This window comes from Myotis lucifugus, unplaced genomic scaffold (assembly GCF_000147115.1).
Source record: "Myotis lucifugus unplaced genomic scaffold, Myoluc2.0 scaffold_181, whole genome shotgun sequence".
NCBI lineage: Eukaryota > Metazoa > Chordata > Mammalia > Chiroptera > Vespertilionidae > Myotis > Myotis lucifugus.
This window is the reverse complement of record NW_005871229.1, coordinates 1,874,467-1,892,585: the sequence shown is the minus strand read 5'-3', so window position 1 is coordinate 1,892,585 and position 18,119 is coordinate 1,874,467. Positions and strand designations below refer to the sequence as shown.

The 18,119-nt window shown below is 41.4% G+C and overlaps 1 protein-coding gene across 1 annotated transcript in view; it reads left to right on the top strand.

The window, feature by feature from the left end:
* SUDS3 (SDS3 homolog, SIN3A corepressor complex component) overlaps positions 1-15,127 on the top strand; it is a 35,557-nt gene extending 20,430 nt beyond the window's left edge. The window contains exons 7-12 of the mRNA XM_006096561.3: positions 407-502; positions 1,659-1,720; positions 1,883-1,904; positions 3,125-3,230; positions 9,366-9,450; positions 12,450-15,127. Coding sequence (XP_006096623.2) covers positions 407-502; positions 1,659-1,720; positions 1,883-1,904; positions 3,125-3,230; positions 9,366-9,450; positions 12,450-12,548 — 470 coding nt within the window. The 3' untranslated portion in view covers positions 12,549-15,127. The remainder of the gene's footprint in view (positions 1-406; positions 503-1,658; positions 1,721-1,882; positions 1,905-3,124; positions 3,231-9,365; positions 9,451-12,449) is intronic.
* Positions 15,128-18,119: the final 2,992 nt, after the last annotated feature.

Below are 18,119 nucleotides of genomic sequence, written 5' to 3'. Positions count from 1 at the left end.
TCCGTGGGAACAGCAGGAGTTAGTACACAGAGATGACCCAGAGTTCCTTCTAATCCCAAGAGCCTGCGACTCTGTGGCCTCTTTAAATTTGAGGGAAGAGGAGGAAAATCCCTGGTTTTCAGGGTGCTGGAGAGATTCCTGAAGCGGTTACAATAGTAGACAGCAGGGCTGGGCTGCATTTCTGAGAGGGATGTACACTTACTTAGGTCAGCCGGTCTGAATCTTCTAAGCATGACCTTCTCTCTGAAGTCTGACATGGGTGTCTGGGTTGGGCCATGTGTGGACCAGACATCACCAGTAAAACTGTGTGATTGGGTGGCTACGGGGCAGGTATTCTTACATTACGGAAATTTTCACTGACTTCAGTGGGGATTGGATAGATTTACCCATTCCATTCTTGGCACAGATTCTATGGAAGTGAAACCCATCATGACCAGGAAGTTGCGGAGGCGACCAAATGACCCTGTCCCCATTCCAGACAAGAGGAGAAAACCTGCTCCTGATATCCATTTGCATCAAGCCTGGATCACTTTTCCCTCTTTAAGATGATCGAATCCTTTGCTTATCCATTTGGTAGAATACACATGGCTATTGTCCTACAGAAAAAAGTCATACTGGATGAGATTGGAAAGCAGGGTTTGGCTATTTTATGATCAGAGTCCTTAATTGGTACTGCATTTGGGATTTATAGAGAGAGTTATTTTGAAAGGTACTTTGTGTTGGAGGTTCAACCTGGTTTTAATACTTGGAGATTGAGGAGCAACTGAAAATTTCAAGTGCATTAATTTTTTTTACTTATAAAATGAGGACAGTGATAGCTGGCTTTTCTACCTCAGTTATCTGTATCCCTGGATTGCAAACTTGTGAAATTAAAGCAAGTGAGATTTCAGTCAGTCAGAAGGAAGCCCCTTTAATCATAAAAATGGGAATGGGAAGAGGACGTGTGGGGAAGTATTGTTTCCATCCTCTTGAGGATCTAATAGCCATTTGCATAAAATGGTTCAGTTATTTGTCATCAGGAAAGGGCACAACTTCAGGTTCCTTTCTCTTTACAACTGAGAATGTAACTTGCAAGGGAAGATTAACCCCAAGTATGAATGTGAAGCCTTCAGATCTTTGGAACAAATGCACTTGATAAGTTCAGGATGAAGTTCTTCTATTGTGTGCTGTGCGCACTATTATTGTAGTACCTGTTGATGCTCATTCCACCTTTGCATCACTGAAGTTTGTAAGATGGGGGTATGAATTCTTCTGTATACCTGGTGCCATGACATTTAGTAGGAGAATCAAAAACTTCCAATAGAGAAACTATCATTTTAAAAATGTCATGCCGAAACCGGTTTGGCTCAGTGGATAGAGCGTCGGCCTGCGGACTGAAAGGTCCCAGGTTCGATTCTGGTCAAGGGCATGTACCTGGGTTGCGGGCACATCCCCAGTAGGAGATGTGCAGGAGGCAGCTGATCGATGTTTCTCTCTCATCGATGTTTCTAACTCTATGTCTCTACCTTCCTCTCTGTAAAAAATCAATAAAATATATTAAAAAAAAAATGTCATGTTACATAATCACACTTTGTAAACTAAAATACTGGTTTCATTTTGTTGAATTCTGTTTGCTTGGAAACCATGCTTTTCAGACACATTTCTTTAACTCTCAACACCCCAGCTAAATTACTTGTTAACGGATGAACAGATCATGGAGGATCTGCGAACATTAAATAAGGTACAGTTTTGATTTATTTGATTTATTTGAAAGCTTAGGTTTGATATGGTTTTCAGCTTTACTTTGTTCACATGTTACTTGTTAAATCAATTTGATACCTTTGACACTGTAAGTTGCATCTGAAGTGATTTTCTCTAAGATTTTTTGTTGTTCTTTCTACAGCTTAAGTCACCCAAGAGACCAGGTAAGTGCATGACATTATTGGCATTTGTGCAGTTTTTTATCATGTTTTTGGAGAAGCATGTGAATACTTGACAAGGAATTGTTGCCATTTTCAAAAATAAAGTGTTCATCATTTGTCTAAGATGGGCGGGGTGGGGGGAGGGGGCGGTGGTGAATTCTTTTATAAAACTGGCACTGACATTTAGTAAGGGAATCATGAAAACTGAAGGGAACCTTAAGTGCACCCTCCCTGATTTTTTTTTTAACCCTGCTATGTTCAAGTTATGTTTGTCTTTTCCTTTAAATGTATTGTAAAAGAGACATTTGATTGATTGGTAACGGTTTTCTTTCTGTGTGGGCATCAGCTATAATATTTAAGTACACATCCATTTCTGAAAATGAAACCAGAAGGGGACGTCAGTATGACTTGCTTTGTGGAGTTAAGTACTAGCCACTGCTGTTGCAGTGCTTTTCAGGAACTGGCTCTGGTCAGAACTCGCAGCTGCCCCCAGTTCCAGCCATAGAAGAGGCTGGCCCCGTGTTCACGTGGTTCCTTCCAGAGCAGCACTCGAGTCAGTGCTGGGCTGTTAGAGGGAACTCTGAACTGGCAAGGCTTTTGTTTTGTTTTGTTTAAGTGCTGTGATTACTCACACACCCCTCTACTCACCATATCCTGGGGAAGAAAACAAGAGTCTTCTTTATTTTTAAGTCATTTCCTCCTGAGGTCCACAGAGAGGGTCTGAAGGCATGATGGGGAAAAGGGGTTCTTTGAGTTTCTTTGAGTAAAGTGTGTGTATTAGATCATTTGAACCCACCGAAGGTACTAGCACTGTCTTTGCTTGACTTGCTCCACCTAGTAATAAATATTTCTAGAAATTATTTCATTTTTTATAGATTTAAGAGGATTTATCTAATTTTGCCCTTTGGGCTTCAGGTGGATCGCTGGGATTTTAGTTTTACTCTAAGTGACCTTGGGCAAATCCCTTAGCCTGCCTGAGCCTCAGGTTTCTCCTCTGTTCAGTGGGGTTAATCTTCTCCTTGCTTACCTCACAGGTTTGCTTTGAGGATCATAAGATGTACTATACAAGAATTTTATTGGATTCCCATTTATTACAACTGTAAGGACTTGATGATTATGATTATTAGTACCTTTTAATAGCATTTCAATTAAAGCATGTTAGCTGGCGGACTCACATGTTTGTTACATGCTTAGTCATTGAAATATTTTTTTGGTTCCTCCAGCATCCCCCTCTTCTCCCGAACACTTGCCTGCCACACCAGCTGAGTCTCCAGCCCAGAGATTTGAAGCCCGGATAGAAGATGGCAAATTGTACTATGATAAAAGATGGTAGGTATGTTGTGGAAAAACACAGATTACTCATAAGAATCTCAGAAGAACCATTTGGAAAGAGAGCTGGACCTATCTACAGTTGTTGTTTTAGAGCATGGCTGCTGCTTAACTTACATAGTACTAAAAGTGGAATAACATTTAAACGTGTATCAGGAGTCATTTGGGTGATGCTACTTGTTAGATCTTTGAAGGCTGTGTTTTTTCAGAACGTGGTGTTCTGATGGTGGCCCTCCTTTCTCTCTCCATGCTGCTGCTAGTATACTAGAATTTGCAGCCTTACATCTTCTGTGATGTCCCTGTAGACTGGGTTTATGCTGATGCACACTGTGAATTTCTAAGATGTTAGCAGAGGTTATTTATTTGGTGAGGGACCCTTTCGCCTGTGTCATCCTGCTGCATGAGTGTTCTAGGAAACATTCTTGGGGGAATTGTGTTTTAAAACATTGCTAGTTTAGATTGAAGACTGGTGGAAACCTTCACACCACCAATATTTCCACTGGGAACAAGAAGGCAAAATAATATGAAAGAACCTCAAAAGTTCATACATTTACTCATTCAGCAAACATTTACTGTCTTCTCTATAACTGGGCATTCTGCTAGATATTAAGTCACCCTGGATTCTGCCACCTTTTCACAGCTCTTTAATTTTGATATATTCCTTTATTCATTGTCCATATGTGCCATACTCTTACTCAGTTTATTAAATCATTAGAGGCCCAGTGCATGAAATTCATGCACTTGGGGCGGGGGGGTGGGAGGGGGGCCCCTCAGCCCAGCCTGCACCCACTTCAAGTCCGGGAGCCCTCGGGGGATGTCTAACTGATGGCTTAGGCCTGCTCCTAAGCTGGTAGTTGGACATCCTTAGTGCTGCCGCGGAGGTGGGAGGGGCTCCCACCACCACCACTGCGCTCGCCAGCTGTGAGCTCAGCTTCCGGCTGAATGGGGGCAGCTCCTGTGTTGAGCGTCTGCCTCCTGGTGATCAGTGAGTGTCATAGTGACCAGTTGTTCTGCTGTTTGGTCAATTTGCATATTAGCCTTTTATTATATAGCATGGTAGACACATACTTGCATTCTTCTGCCTTTCTACTTGGTTATATGCTGGATGTTTTCCTGGGTTATTGCATGCTCTATTTATAATGTGTATATAATCACCTTTTGAGATTCAATATATTTATTTAATGGAAGGTTCCAAAATTTGAGTAATGGCTTCTTAGAATTTTTTTAGCTTCTTAAAGAAAAAACCCCAACATTGTGTTAGTTACCTTAATAATATTGTACTCCCTAACTTGGCAGAAATGCTTAGTGATCTGGTCATGCTTAAAATAAATAAGTTCCACTTATTAGTTATAGTGGGTTAATTACCCAGTGGATGATGAGGGCTAGCTCTATCTGTAAGCTTGATCTTAGTGTCTCCTGCCCTTCTCATTTGGCAATTTTTTTGCAATCTTGTATCTTCTTATTATTGCTTACCAGAACATACCACCACTAGGTGGCAGGCCCTAACAGCTTAATACACTGGAGGCAAAATACGATGAAAAATGTTTCAAATAATGAAAACCAAATAACCTTTAAAGATCTAGCCCACACATAAGAAACATCTTCAAAAATGATGAGGTTTATCACTAACATTTTTATGGATCTGTGAGTCCTAAAGCCATGTGATCTTTCAAATAATGTTCATTTTGTAATTGTGTTGCTTCAGATCTTCCTCTTTCTAAGGCTTACTCCTTCTACTTTATCAGACAAGTCTTAAAAATGCTGTAAAATAAAATTCTCGTTTTTATAAAGAAAGGACCTACAGTGACTGGTGTTTCGTGATGTAAAGAGTGGTCAGGTTTGCTGTGTTAGACCTCCTAAGCATTTTGAAGGAATTTCAGTCTTTCTCACAATGGCTCCAGAAAATTTTAAAATAAACTCTGGGAGGATCTTACTTTTTCAGTGAATTTAAAGCTGCTTTTATTCTCCTGTTACATATTGAGACTGTTGTGTTCTTTTGTATTCTGTGTGCTTCTCTTATTTGGCCTTGGCAGTCACAGTTCAAACATTTGTTTGAGCAGGTCCCTCCCTTCTGTATTCAGAAGGTGTTCATGGGATTCCTGGCCGCCACGTTTACAGAACCGGCTTCTCATGTCTCACCAGGCTCTGCTCTTTGCCTTTTGTCTCCCTGTCAGTTGGAGGCTGCCATTTTTCTTTCTTTTTTCAGCATCATGGCCTGTGGCTGAGAGGTCAACTGAATCACTTTATGTTCTTTCCAATGGTGTGGAGTATTTTGGCGAAAGTACTTCTGGCAAAACATGTTTCATTGAGTTTTAAATGACTTCAGCAAAATGAGTGTGATTCGGGCTTCCCATCTTGGCAAGAACACTTATCAAGCTACATTTCGTTTTGAAAGATAAGCATCTTCCCTTTGCCTTGGTCTTATACATACTGCGTTTAAGGCATTTTATATCCTGCTGTAAGTTTTCCTCACATTTTGATTTGGACTAATGACCCTTCTTAGGAAGTACTGTGAAAGTAGCTGATACTTTAAAATAACTAACTGCTGGTGCTGGCAGACTGTTGATTCTCTCCTCACATTAAATCTGGGGCTGCTAATGTGAATCAGAAATGAAGTCACCCACTCGCTTGAGTGGATTTAACCCTCCAGCTTTCAGCTGACACAAAACACTGTTACAACAGTGAATATTTCCAACTAGAATTAGGGCTCTTGGAGGTACTGTAGCTGTGACATGGTCTTTTCTTTTGAAGTGAAACCTTAATGTGAGGATTCCCAGTAGGATACAAAATTAAATTCTACCTCCTCCGTGCCCCACTTTTTGACCCACCTTCTAAAGAAATTGCTTTCTTCCATAATAGTAGTGGTGATTCTAGTTCACTGGGTTTAACAGTAGTGGCAAAGCTTTAAGAGCTTAATTGTAGGGATTCCCAGGTCAGAATTTCCATTAGTAATAAAGTTAGCTTGACATTTGGGGCTTGTCCTCTGAGGCTATTTAAGGTATTTTTTTCAGCAGAGATGAGTTGTAGCTTGTAAAATGGGCTAATTGGCAAAAAAATGATAATGTACATTTTTACTAATGTAGCTCGATTGATGTTGCTTTTGAACATTTTTTATGTCTAAGTATATTTTGAGTTTCTTTCTGTTCTTTTATTAGTCTTTAGAAATTGGAAAGTAAATTTGTGTTTTAAGGTTGTCATGTACTTTTGGTTTCATCTTAAAAATACCCCACCCCCTACATGAGCATTTTTTTTTTTCCCATAGAATTCAGATGTTTTAATAGATTTGATATCCAGGGATAATGGTTCCCCAAGGCCATTATGATGTGGCACATAAGTATCTCCTGGAGGTCCCAGAAACTCTGCTTCAGGGAATCAGTTGGGTTGGAAGTGGGCTGGCCAGTTGGAGCAAATAGTGACCAATAGTGGGCATTTAAGCCACCACTATGTATTTGGTGATTCCAGAGCAGGCACACTGGGGAGGTGGCCAGATACTTAACTCCCAGACCACATCTCAGGGCTAAAAGGCTGGATTGCATTGTTTACTCCTGATGTTCACTTTTAAGCCAGTCAGGTGTGTTGGGGTTTGGCCTCTGAGCACATCTCAGGAGAATCGTTTGAATAGTCTCCCAGAGTTAACGTGTCTTTAACAGACATTAGGATAAAATTTGTGACATTAAATTTTCTTTTTACCCCATCTTTCTTATTTGGGTATTGTCCAGTACCATGACTTAGGAAAATATTACTTACTTTTTAATATAAGTAACACCTGTTTATTTTAGAAAAAAGAAAACTGTGCAATAAAAGGAATACCATTCTTAGTTTAAATTTTATGTTTTATAAAATTTTAATATACATTTTAATATATAAATTAACCAGTTTTTTCTGAGTGTCTGATACATGAGTAATATGCATATGTTTTGTTACAAACACAGGAACATATGGACATAGTTATTTTCCTCTATTTAGCATGTTTCCACACTAGTAATATACTTCTGCACCACATCCATGACTTTGCTTTATTAAAGTATTTAGAAAGTAGTATCAGAATGACTTGAGGCTAGGTGCCTATTATCTTGTGTTTTTAACTCTAATAAATCACAGTCCCTATAGAATAACTGTGAATGTCCTCCCCTCTATATTTTTATTCTAACCATTTATACAGGGCAGTTGGATTAGATGGGGGAGGGAAACTTGAGTTTGAGTTTCCTCATGCACACTGCAAGTCAAACCTTGCGATATTACGTATTCAGCATAATGAAGGACCCTAACCCAGTTTACCAATTAATCTCTGGCCAAAAGCCACTTTGAAGCTGGATCTAAACCACTCTTGCTGTTCTAATTGCATTTATGATTCAATTTCTTTTAACAGTGTTTTCAGGAAGTCGATTGAAACCTGAGTTTTCAGCTCCTAAGTAGTAGGTTAAAGAGTGCTTAGAGCCTAGATTGGAAAAAGCTGATTGTGGGAGTGAAGTACATCCTTTACTGTAATGTCTTGGCAGTAGATTACTTTATTATCCCAGCAAAATAGTCTGCTTCTCTTATGGAAATAATGGTAAGAAGCAGTGCTGTGTCGGGAGATGCATTTTGGTTTTGGTGGAACTTACTTGAGTTAGTGGGTCTGTTAAGCCAGATCTGTGTGGCCAGGATGAACCAACCGTGATGTTCTTGACTGAACAGGGACTGGCCCAGGCCAGGGCTGCCAGTAGCAATTTAGTTGCTTTTGTAATCCAGCAGCTGCTCCTTCATCCTGTGGCAGCTGCTATTGTCCCACTGGGCTTTTTCCCTGGCTTCCTCATTTTCACCCTCGGTCTTCTCCCTGAAGTTGTAGAAGTCGAAGGTGGTCCTTCACTATAGGCTAGGGGAATAGATATAGAGGCTGAAAGGGGAGTGTCTGTCATGTCTACTACATTCAAAGCAACTGTCCTGACTGACCGGCCATGTTAGATACTCTGGTGCACATCACCTAGTGAGTGCTGGTCAGTTGGGATGACTTAATCTCCTTTGCTGCCATTGCATTGGAAGTTCCATGGCATCAGGGACCTTGTTGCCTTGTTCACTGTCTGCCACCAGCCTCCAACATAGAGTACACAGTGAGTGAGTCGTGAGTGTTTGTGGAATGAGTGACCAAAGTAAAGGCTGAATTTGGCCTTCCTTCTTGTTGATGATTTATTTGGACAAATACAAAATAACAAACCAGTTTTTCAAGCCCTTCTATTGTTTTATCTACCCAGCCTTTAATGTTTTGGGGTGAAACCAAGTTTTACTTGAAAAATTATAATTTACTTTTTGAACGAGGTCATATAGTCCAAATAAAAAAGTAAATACAGCTCGGCGTGGGGCATGGCTCAGTGGTTGAGCGTTGACCTATAAAACACGTCACGGTTTGATTCCTGGTCAGGGCGCATGCCCAGTGTGGTGCATGCAGGAGGCAACAGATCGATGATTCTCTCTCATCTTTAATGTTTCTATCCCTCCCTCTCCCTTCCTCTTTGAAATCAATAAAAAAATATATTTAAAAAACAAACAAATACAGAGTTAATTTCCTAGCCCTTTTCTTGCCCTCCCCTTCCCTGACTGCAAAGGGACCAAGGAATATAAGTTAAATTTAGAAGATTAGGAGGTCATCATCTAATCTAAGGATGGAAGCCTTTAAATTATATCTGAAATCCAGACTCTTCCTCAAATATCAATTAAGTCTCCTTTAATTACATTTTTTATTCTGGTGATATTTCCTTCCTTTCTTCCTAAAAATATCTGTGCCTTTAACAGTACTGTATTTTATACCTAAAATTTTTCAAGTGGGCAGATCTTATGTTGAGTGTTCTTACCACAAAAACCCCCACAAAAAAATAATAATCATAATAAAGAGGGCAGGAGGAAACTTTGGGAGGTGATATATACATGGGTGGGCAAATGCAGCTTAATAGTAATAAATAGTAATGCAAAATAAACCGAGTTTCGCTTACAACTGTAAACCGACTTTTGTCCACACCTGTATGTCTATGGCCTTGATGGTGATATGATTTCACGGGTGTATACTTATCCCCAAACTCATAAATGTGTACAGCTCTTTATATTTCAGTCATACTTCAATAAAGTGGTTAAAGGAATAAACTTGTGTCCTGTTTTTGGCAGGTACCACAAGAGCCAAGCCATCTATCTGGAGTCAAAGGACAACCAGAAACTGAGCTGTGTGATCAGCTCTGTCGGAGCCAATGAGGTAGGGACCAAACTCCCTCACCCTTTAGGAAAGCAAAAGGTGACAACCTGCAGTGGGAGGGCCACTGAGAAAGTACAGTGGGATCATGGGTTATATGTGGGTTAGAGTCTAAATTTAGTGCTTTCAGGCAGAAACTACAATAGGCAAAATCACCTTTGGAGGTTCCTTACTTTGCTTGACTGCGGTATATGCAGATAGTGTATTCCTTGTGGTATCTGCACTACCTGTGCAGTAATTGAGTTGGGAACCACTAGTTAGACAACAGGAATGAACAAAAGGCAAGTCTGTGTGATTTCTGTGCTTTCAAACCCTGCTGCTTTTTTAAGGTAACCATCCACTGAGAATGGAACCTGCCTGTGGAGCATACTCCATCTTTGTTCTTTCTCTAGAATGTTTATGTGTACTGATAGATTTGTTTCGTGCTGTGAGGTTGTATCGAGACATCTGGCACAGGGTCTGGCACACAGTAAGTGCTCAATAAATGGGTGCTGGTCTGATCCGACCCACACACTACTCCTTGCCTGCTGTTATCCCCATCTGACATGTCCTGTTGTGCCTCTGAACAATGAGCTTCCAGGCTCGTGCCATTAGGTGTTGGTCTCCCCCCATCACCGCTGTAGGATGGGGACTGGTTGTAAAGTTATCTCAGAGGCTTATGCTCAAGGATGATATGTCTGGCCTGTGAGTTCTCCGAATGGCCCTTCATTAGGAGGATGTCAGCAATGTGTAACCTGTTAGTAGTTAAAAAAAGTTTTAAACTTTAATAGCTGATTGGCTCCATCTTTTATCAGTCCAAGGATGTCTGCAGCAAAATTGATTTTTATGTGTCTACCCTCTGTAACTTATTTGTGCCAGTGCAAGCAAATCTAATGAAACTGGATTATGAAATAACTTAAGCCTCTTCTATTCTCCCAGCTTCCTGAATTGAAAATGCCCTTAAATGTGACTAGTTTGCACAATGATTGTTTACTTAGAAGTTAGGGAGAGCCTTCCAGATAAATGAATGTCGTTCTTCTCTGGACTCAGGATCTGTGTTTCACTTCAAGCCAACTCAAAACCAGAACGGGCGATCTAATAGATAGCATCTGCTGCTCAGCAAGTGTTGTCATTTCACAGCGGAGTTTTGCGCATGGCCGTGTGCACTGCTATACCTAGCGTGTGGTCTCCTAGAACCTAAACCTGACTTCAGATGTAGTGCACTGTTCTCTCTGACTCTTCAAAATTTTTCAGGAAAATAGAAATGCAAGTTAGATTTTTCTGTCTCTGTGTTGAAGATTGTCACCCTTTGACATAATAGAGTGTCAATGAGGTCTGACAAGGAAACAGTGACATTGAGACATATCTCCTGGAAGGGAGACGCCTCAGTGCATCAGAGGCACGCAACTCTGGGAACAGGAAAATATTTCTCACTTCTTGGAAGTATTCCAGCTCATGTTTACGGTCACATCCTAAGTGGCAGTGGAGCTACTTGGCCTTTGCATAACTTTACTTTGTACAGATTTGTTGGGCACATCTAAACATGTTGGTGACTTCCCAGTTCAGCTCTCCTTGGGGTCGGTTTTTAGTTGAAATTGGTTCCTTAGAGATTCAGCTTCATGTGAGGCTTTTAACTTTAAAGTTCAACACACTGGTTTAAAAATAAAGTCTGTTGCTAAATAATCACAGTAAAGCAGGGGTCCTCAAACTACGGCCCGCGGGCCACATGCAAATACAAATATTGTATTTGTTCCCGTTTTGTTTTTTTACTAAAAAATAAGATACGTGCAGTGTGCATAGGAATTTGTTCATAGTTTTTTTTAAACTATAGTCCGGCCCTCCAACGGTCTGAGGGACAGTGAACTGGCCCCCTGTTTAAAAAGTTTGAGGACCCCTGCAGTAAAGAAACTGAGAGGAAACTGAGAATAAACTTTTTAAAATCTGAAAACTAAGCAGGGGAGGGAGAAGATATATCCGTAAACTTGTACTTGTATATATGTGATGCAGATTAAAAAAAAGTTTAATGCTTTTGGCTCCATCTAATTGTATGTTGATTAAACACACGAGAGAATGATGAAAAGAGTCAAGGGCTGGGTTAGTGGAGAAGAGCAAGGACTTTGATGTCAGATGCCAGGGTTCACATAGGACACATGACTGAGCCTTGCTGTTCTATAAAAGGGGGGCGATGCTAGTACTTACTTCATTGCAGAGGGTTGGGTGGAGGTTCTGAGGCGGAGGAGGCTCAACTTGACCAGCAGTGTCTGGCCCACAGTAGCCCCTTGATCAGGTGTGCCAGCTCTCCTTCCGTCCTTATTGAGTGCACTTGTCAGCTCGGGCAGACCCCTGCTGCAGGGTTCATTCTCAGTTCTACAGAAGAATGTGTCTGCCTGTGAAACGCAAAACCTGCTATTTCCTCTGTGGGAAAACGATATGGTCTGGAGGGAAGGACTGTCAAAATATTTCCTAATTTGATTGAAAGTGTATATTGATGAATCTATCTTGAATGTTAACTCTGTAGTCAAACGAAATCAAAAAGAGCCCTTAAGGTCAAAGCCAAATGGAACACAGTATCATTGTGCTTTCCATTTTCTTTCTTTTTAAAAAAAATAAATATATTTTTATTGATTTTAGAGAGAGGGATGGGGAGGGGGAGAGAGAAACATCACTGATGAGAGAATCATCGATCGGCTGCCTCCTGCACACCTCCTACTGGGGATCATGTACCCTTGACTGGAATCGAACCCGGGATCCTTCAGTCCACAGGCTGACGCTGAGTATAGGGCTCCATTTTCTTAAAGGTGTAAGAGAGATGGCTGGAAGAAATGAGTTCAAGGTTGATGTCTACTGTCTACACTGGAGGTGTGCCTTTAGGAGGGCCAAAGGTCAAGGAGGTACTTTCGAAGTCCTTGCAAATTGACAGGAAGAGGTTGCCAGTTTTGTGCCCACACCTAACTTATGCAAATATTTTTGTGCTCTGGAAGACTTACTCCTCATTCTTAGCCTCTCTCTTTCCTTCTCTGCAGATCTGGGTGAGAAAGACCAGTGACAGCACCAAGATGAGGATTTACTTGGGCCAGCTTCAGCGTGGGCTCTTTGTGATCCGCCGGAGGTCAGCGGCTTGACTTTCTACAGTGCGCTACTTCCCTTGACCCTTTTTCTGAAGTGGTTTTTGGTTTTGTTGTTTTCTTCCTAATAGAAAGTTTTTAACTTGGGAATTGCTCCTTGGCCTTGGACAATGGAGAACACTGTTGTGGATTCTGCAAGGCACTTTCGTGGCCAGTCGCTCCCATCTTTGTTTCATTCTTTATTGCCTCGACTTCTTCCAGTCATCCGTCACCATAAGACGATTTTACTTTCAGGCGCATTGGGAATTTAACTTACTTATTTGTTTATTTTTTTTGGCTTTGTGGTTTTTTTCCCCCCAAAGCTTCCTTTGAGTTTGAAGGGACATTTTTTTTTAATTGATTATCTTTAGGTCTTTCTACCATGAAGAGGAGCGGGAAGGGATACACTCAACAATGGATTTTCATGTTTTGAATCTGATTAGTGGATCATGTACCTACTTCCCTTGTGGAGCCTAATTCAGTGTTTCCCCAGAAGCTTGGGGCAGAGGTCCTAGCAGAAGAAGATTAATTCTGCTGGCTCTCAGCCTTCTCAGAGAAATAAATGCCTTGTGGAACATCTGGCGTATGCCATCCACTCCACTGGCTGAACGACAGAAAAATTTGCCTGAGGGACTGTGTGCGCTGAAGTAATTGGGGCTGGGGGGAGGGGGCATTTCATATTCATAATGTGCTGAAGATACCATATTTTAAATGTTATTTAATGCACAAGTGGTTTATTTACACACAGTTGTTCTAGCTCGAGCTGGAAACAAGTGGTCATTTCAGATCGTTTCATTTGCAACTAATTTTCCCTGTTGCCGGTAGGTGAAGAGACCTGCCACAGGCTGATTATTGGGTTATGTATCAAAGTTTGGGAGGGAGATTGATGAGTGAAAGTCTGCAGTTATGTACAGACTCTCACTCATAATTCAAATTGCACTCTTGTCACTGATCCCATTATTGCACATTGGCCATTCCAAACCCATGGAACCTTGCTGTCGGCACTCACAGCCTCCTGGAGTTCTGGCCCAGGTTGAGGACAGAAGGCTGTCGCTAAACGCACTCTTCCTAATGAATTCTGATGAAACAGCCTCCCCTTCACTCCTTGCACCTTTTCCTCATTCCTACAATGAGAGAAATGACTTGTTGGGTCATGGGGTTTTTTTGTATTCTAGTTGCCACCTTACGATGTTTACCAAGTTTTGGGGGTTAGAGCATGTGTTAGCATCTCTGTGGGCAATTAGTAGACTTGACATGTCCTAGGAAACCTTTGTACGTAGTTCCCTTGGTCTCAAGTGATTCCCTTTGTGTTGTCTCTCGATGTACACACCCCAACACAAGTCGCAAGTCATGGGGCTGTGATGACAGGTAAATCACCTCCAAAGTCCTGCCTTCGACAGAGACCAAACCTTACTGACTCGGAGTAAAGACTTGTACAGATATATTTTTGTTTTAATTTATAATCTATTTTTTTAATTTTTTTATTCTGGTGATGGGGTCTCATTTAAAAACAGGATAAAGAGTGCTGTTCATCAAAAGTTGCCTGGGCCTTTGGTGTTTGTTCTCTGCCCCCAGGACCTCCCATTATTAGAATGTTGACTTCAGTGAACCAAGTCCACAGTAAAGAGGGGCTTCACGTTTTGTTTCTTCTTGGCAGCCTTGGCTGTTTGGGGTTTCTCTCTTGCTTGAATTGTCATTGTGGTGTGTGTAACATCCCGTAATAGCAGGTACTGGTTGTCATCTAGTGCCCTGTGATGGAAATTATTTAGATGTATTTAGTATGTGCTGCCATCAAAGAGTTTTTTTGTTTGTTTTAATGATTGTATTAACTTACCTTCCTAACAGTACACCAGAATTTGCTTTTTTTGGGAAAGGATTGTATTGATAACTGTTGGGGATTCAGCATTGAGCGGCAAGTTGCCTTTTCCCCTGCCTTGCCTGGTGGCACCTTTGTGTTTTTGTTAAGTAACTATTTGAAGACCAGTATCTGGATGCTTTGGCCTTTTCTCTTCTGTAAATTTGAGGGTGTTGAGGCCATGGGGAGGCATGGTCTTGGCCCCATCACTGCCTTTTGCCCCTCAGTGTTCTCACAACTCTTAAAATCATGATCTACTGAAAATGAAGGAAAATGTGATTTAGACGTGACATACAGCACAGTAAAGTATGTTCCTGATCCCAGAAGATTTATTAGTTTTTTACTTAGTTACTCCAGAGATGAAAAATCAGCATTTCAACCTCTCAGATGCCCCTGCAGTGAGCGGGAGTGGAAGAGCCCATTCGTTAGGAGCTGGAGGAACTTTTGTGATGGGGAACAGACTTTGTGACTCCTATAATAAGAGGGGGCTGGCTTTTAGCCCAGCTGGCCATTCTTATTCTAAAAGTTTTGTCTCTCACTAGACCCAGGGTACAGATGAGTTCCCAAATTCAACTATTTTCTGTAAAGTGACTTTGATAAAGGTTGGTCCAGACACTTCTGATCAAGAACCTGTATGTGTGTGTTTCTGATGAAGAACTTGGATGTGTGTAATTCTGATCAAGAACCTGTTCATACATTTGTTCAGCTTGAGGCATCTGCCACAAGTACACAGTGTTTGCTATCCACGTGTCCTAGTATTTATTTTACCTCCTTTTGGGGGTTTTGTATATTTCTCCAACTCCTTTTCTCCCTAAGCCAGTGTCCTCTTGAACAGTTTCCATATTTCAGTAGCCATACCAAAGCCAGGATATTTTCATTTGATTAGATACCAGTATTTGTGGATGTTTAACTACCTAATGTAACTTAGTTTTTTAAAAAACTTCTAACTGGGGCCAGTGTACGATCCAGAGGCTGATCTGCAAATCAAGCTACTTATATACTTGTGTGGGGGACCCTGTGCTCAGCATTGGGTGGCTTTTCTAAGAGAAATATGGGGGAGGGTTGGTTGCAATTTTTTTAAATCTAACTTGGGGGGGGGGGAATCCTATTTTTTACAATATTCTTTTGTTTTTCTATTAGCATTTTCCTTTAGCCTTGAATTTTACTAAATTTCCTCCTGATTTAAAAATCTTTTTTCTAATCTGGGAATTTGAAATATTGGTACTTATTTAATGTTACACCAATTTTTCCAAAGAGTTCAAACCACTTTATTACCAGAACGTGGTAAAAAAAATTTTTGCAGCCATTTCAAGCAGCTGGTGGGCTTTTTATAAAATAACACCATTACCTGGTACCATTATATGTTCTGAGAGGTGGATGTAAAAATGTAAAAAGTATAGGCTTTTTTTTTTTTTAAATAACAATAAACTTTCAAAGAAAAAACCAGCATGTGGTCTGTGTTATATCCATTGACTTGATAAATGATTGAAATTGGGGAGAGGGGAGGGGTGAACTAGGCATTTGCTTGTTCTAAAGAGTAAGATAAGGAATGATGTCAAAGACTAACTCTCAGTGGTATAAAGAGCAGTCTAGGGGTGTTGACCCTTAAATGAAGTGTTATCTCTCCTTGTTGGAGAGGATAAAAATATCTGATTAAAAATTCAGTAAATAAAATTAACCTCAGATAGGTAACCTTGCATTCCCAATTACTATGTACGGATGTGAAATTTGGACAGTGAAGAAGGCTGACAGGAAAAAAAAACTGGATCCATTTGAAATAATGTGTTGGAGGAGGGCTCTCTGATACCTGGACCGCCAGAAAGATGAGTAAGTGCGTCCTAGGGCCAATTAAGCCCGAAACATCGCTGGAGGCAAAAATGACAAAATTGAAGCTGTCCTGATTTGGGCACATCGTGAGAAGACAGAGTTCTTTGGAAGAGACAGTAATGCTGGTGAAAATAGAAGGCAGCAGGAGAAGAGGAAAACCCAATGTGAGATGGACTGACTCCATAAAAGAAGCTACGGGTATGAGTCTGCAGGAGCTGAGCAGGGCTGTTGAGGATAGGACATTGTGGCCATCACTCATTCATAGGGTCATCGGGACTCTGGCCGACTCAGCGGCACGGAACACAGGCGGAACCTTGAGGTAAACTTGTGTGATTGAGGAGGGTGTTGTTTGGATGGAACTCAAGAGCAGCATCTCTTCGTCTTACCAAAAACCATAACATCTTACTTCTTACCTGTGGGGTAAGCTGATGAGGCTGCTTGCTGCCCCAGGTGACTGACCTGTTGTGCTTGTAACCCAGTTGTGGTACACCCATTGGGAAGGGCTGGTTTTATGCCTTGAATAATGGAGCGGGACGGTCACTATTTAGAATCTTTCATTGTAACATAACATTCATACAGAAGAGTGCACAGTCCTTAATTGTAGAAGTTGTTGAGTGTTTTCAAAGCGAACGCATCCTCGTAACCAGCATATAGATCAAGAAGTAGCATTATCAGTTTCCTTTGGGTGATTTCTCCTTGTTGGGGTAACTGGCAGTCTGACTAGTTTTCTCTGTTCTAATCCCCTTAACCATCAAACTCTTGAGTGCTGGCTCCTTGAGCTGCTGGGTCCTTCTATAGTTGTTCCAGATTAGCCCAACTATCTCTCTCCCTTCCTCTCTGTAAAAAATCAATAAAATATATTTTAAAAAAAAGTAGCATTATCAGTTTCCTTTGGGTGATTTCTCCTTGTTGGGGTAACTGGCAGTCTGACTAGTTTTCTCTGTTCTAATCCCCTTAACCATCAAACTCTTGAGGGCTGGCTCCTTGAACTTCTGGGTCCTTCCATAGTTGTTCCAGAATAGCCCAAGTCCCTGGTCTAGGCTAGGGATGTAAGAGCTGGCCACCAAGCTTGTGGCTAAATGGGGGAGGAAGAAACAGACTCAGGTCAATCCTCTCACCCTCGTGATGGTGATCAAGGCTAATGGGGCTCGCCTAATGGGGCTCGCCCTTGACGTTAGTGTGCCTTTTGTTGAGTACTTTGTATTTGTTGGATACTACTAAACCCTTCTTAGGAGGCATTGTCCCGATCTTAACAATAATCTGAAAAGAGTACTAATACTCCCAAACTTAAGGCTGACTTATTAAGATAATCAACCTAAGACTCAATTCTCCTGTGAAACCCACAACTCAGTACTGTGCCTAGTCATCGTAAGTGCTCTGTGAATGTTAGTTGTCAAATAGTGTTAGTGCAAAATGATGTGCAAAGAAAGGCCACTGGTTAATAATAATAGTGTCTGCTCCTTGTGTTGTGTCCTTCATTTGCATTATCTCATTTAAACCTTATAACAACCTTGCAGACAGTGCACTGTTATCACCATTTTCAGAGAAGGCAATAGATTCTTAGTAATTTCTCCAAGTTAAACACTAAGCCGAATCCAGAGCTTTCAGATTCTAAGCCAGATTCCCTAACCACTACCCTCTCTAGTTCCCAAACCCTTTATGTTAAAGCTAGAGGCCTGGTAGCACGAATTTGTGCATGGGTAGGATCCCTAGGCCTGGCCGGTGATCAGGGCCGATCTGTGGGGCTACCGGCGGGGGCAATCGGAGGGGCCCCCGCTGGCACCCGCCTTGGCTGGCCTGGGGCCTGTGGGCTGGGGGCAGTTCCTGCATTGAGTGTCTGCACCCTGGTGGTCAATGAGCATCATAGCGACCGGTTGTTCCACCCGTCATTCCACTGTTCGGTTGAT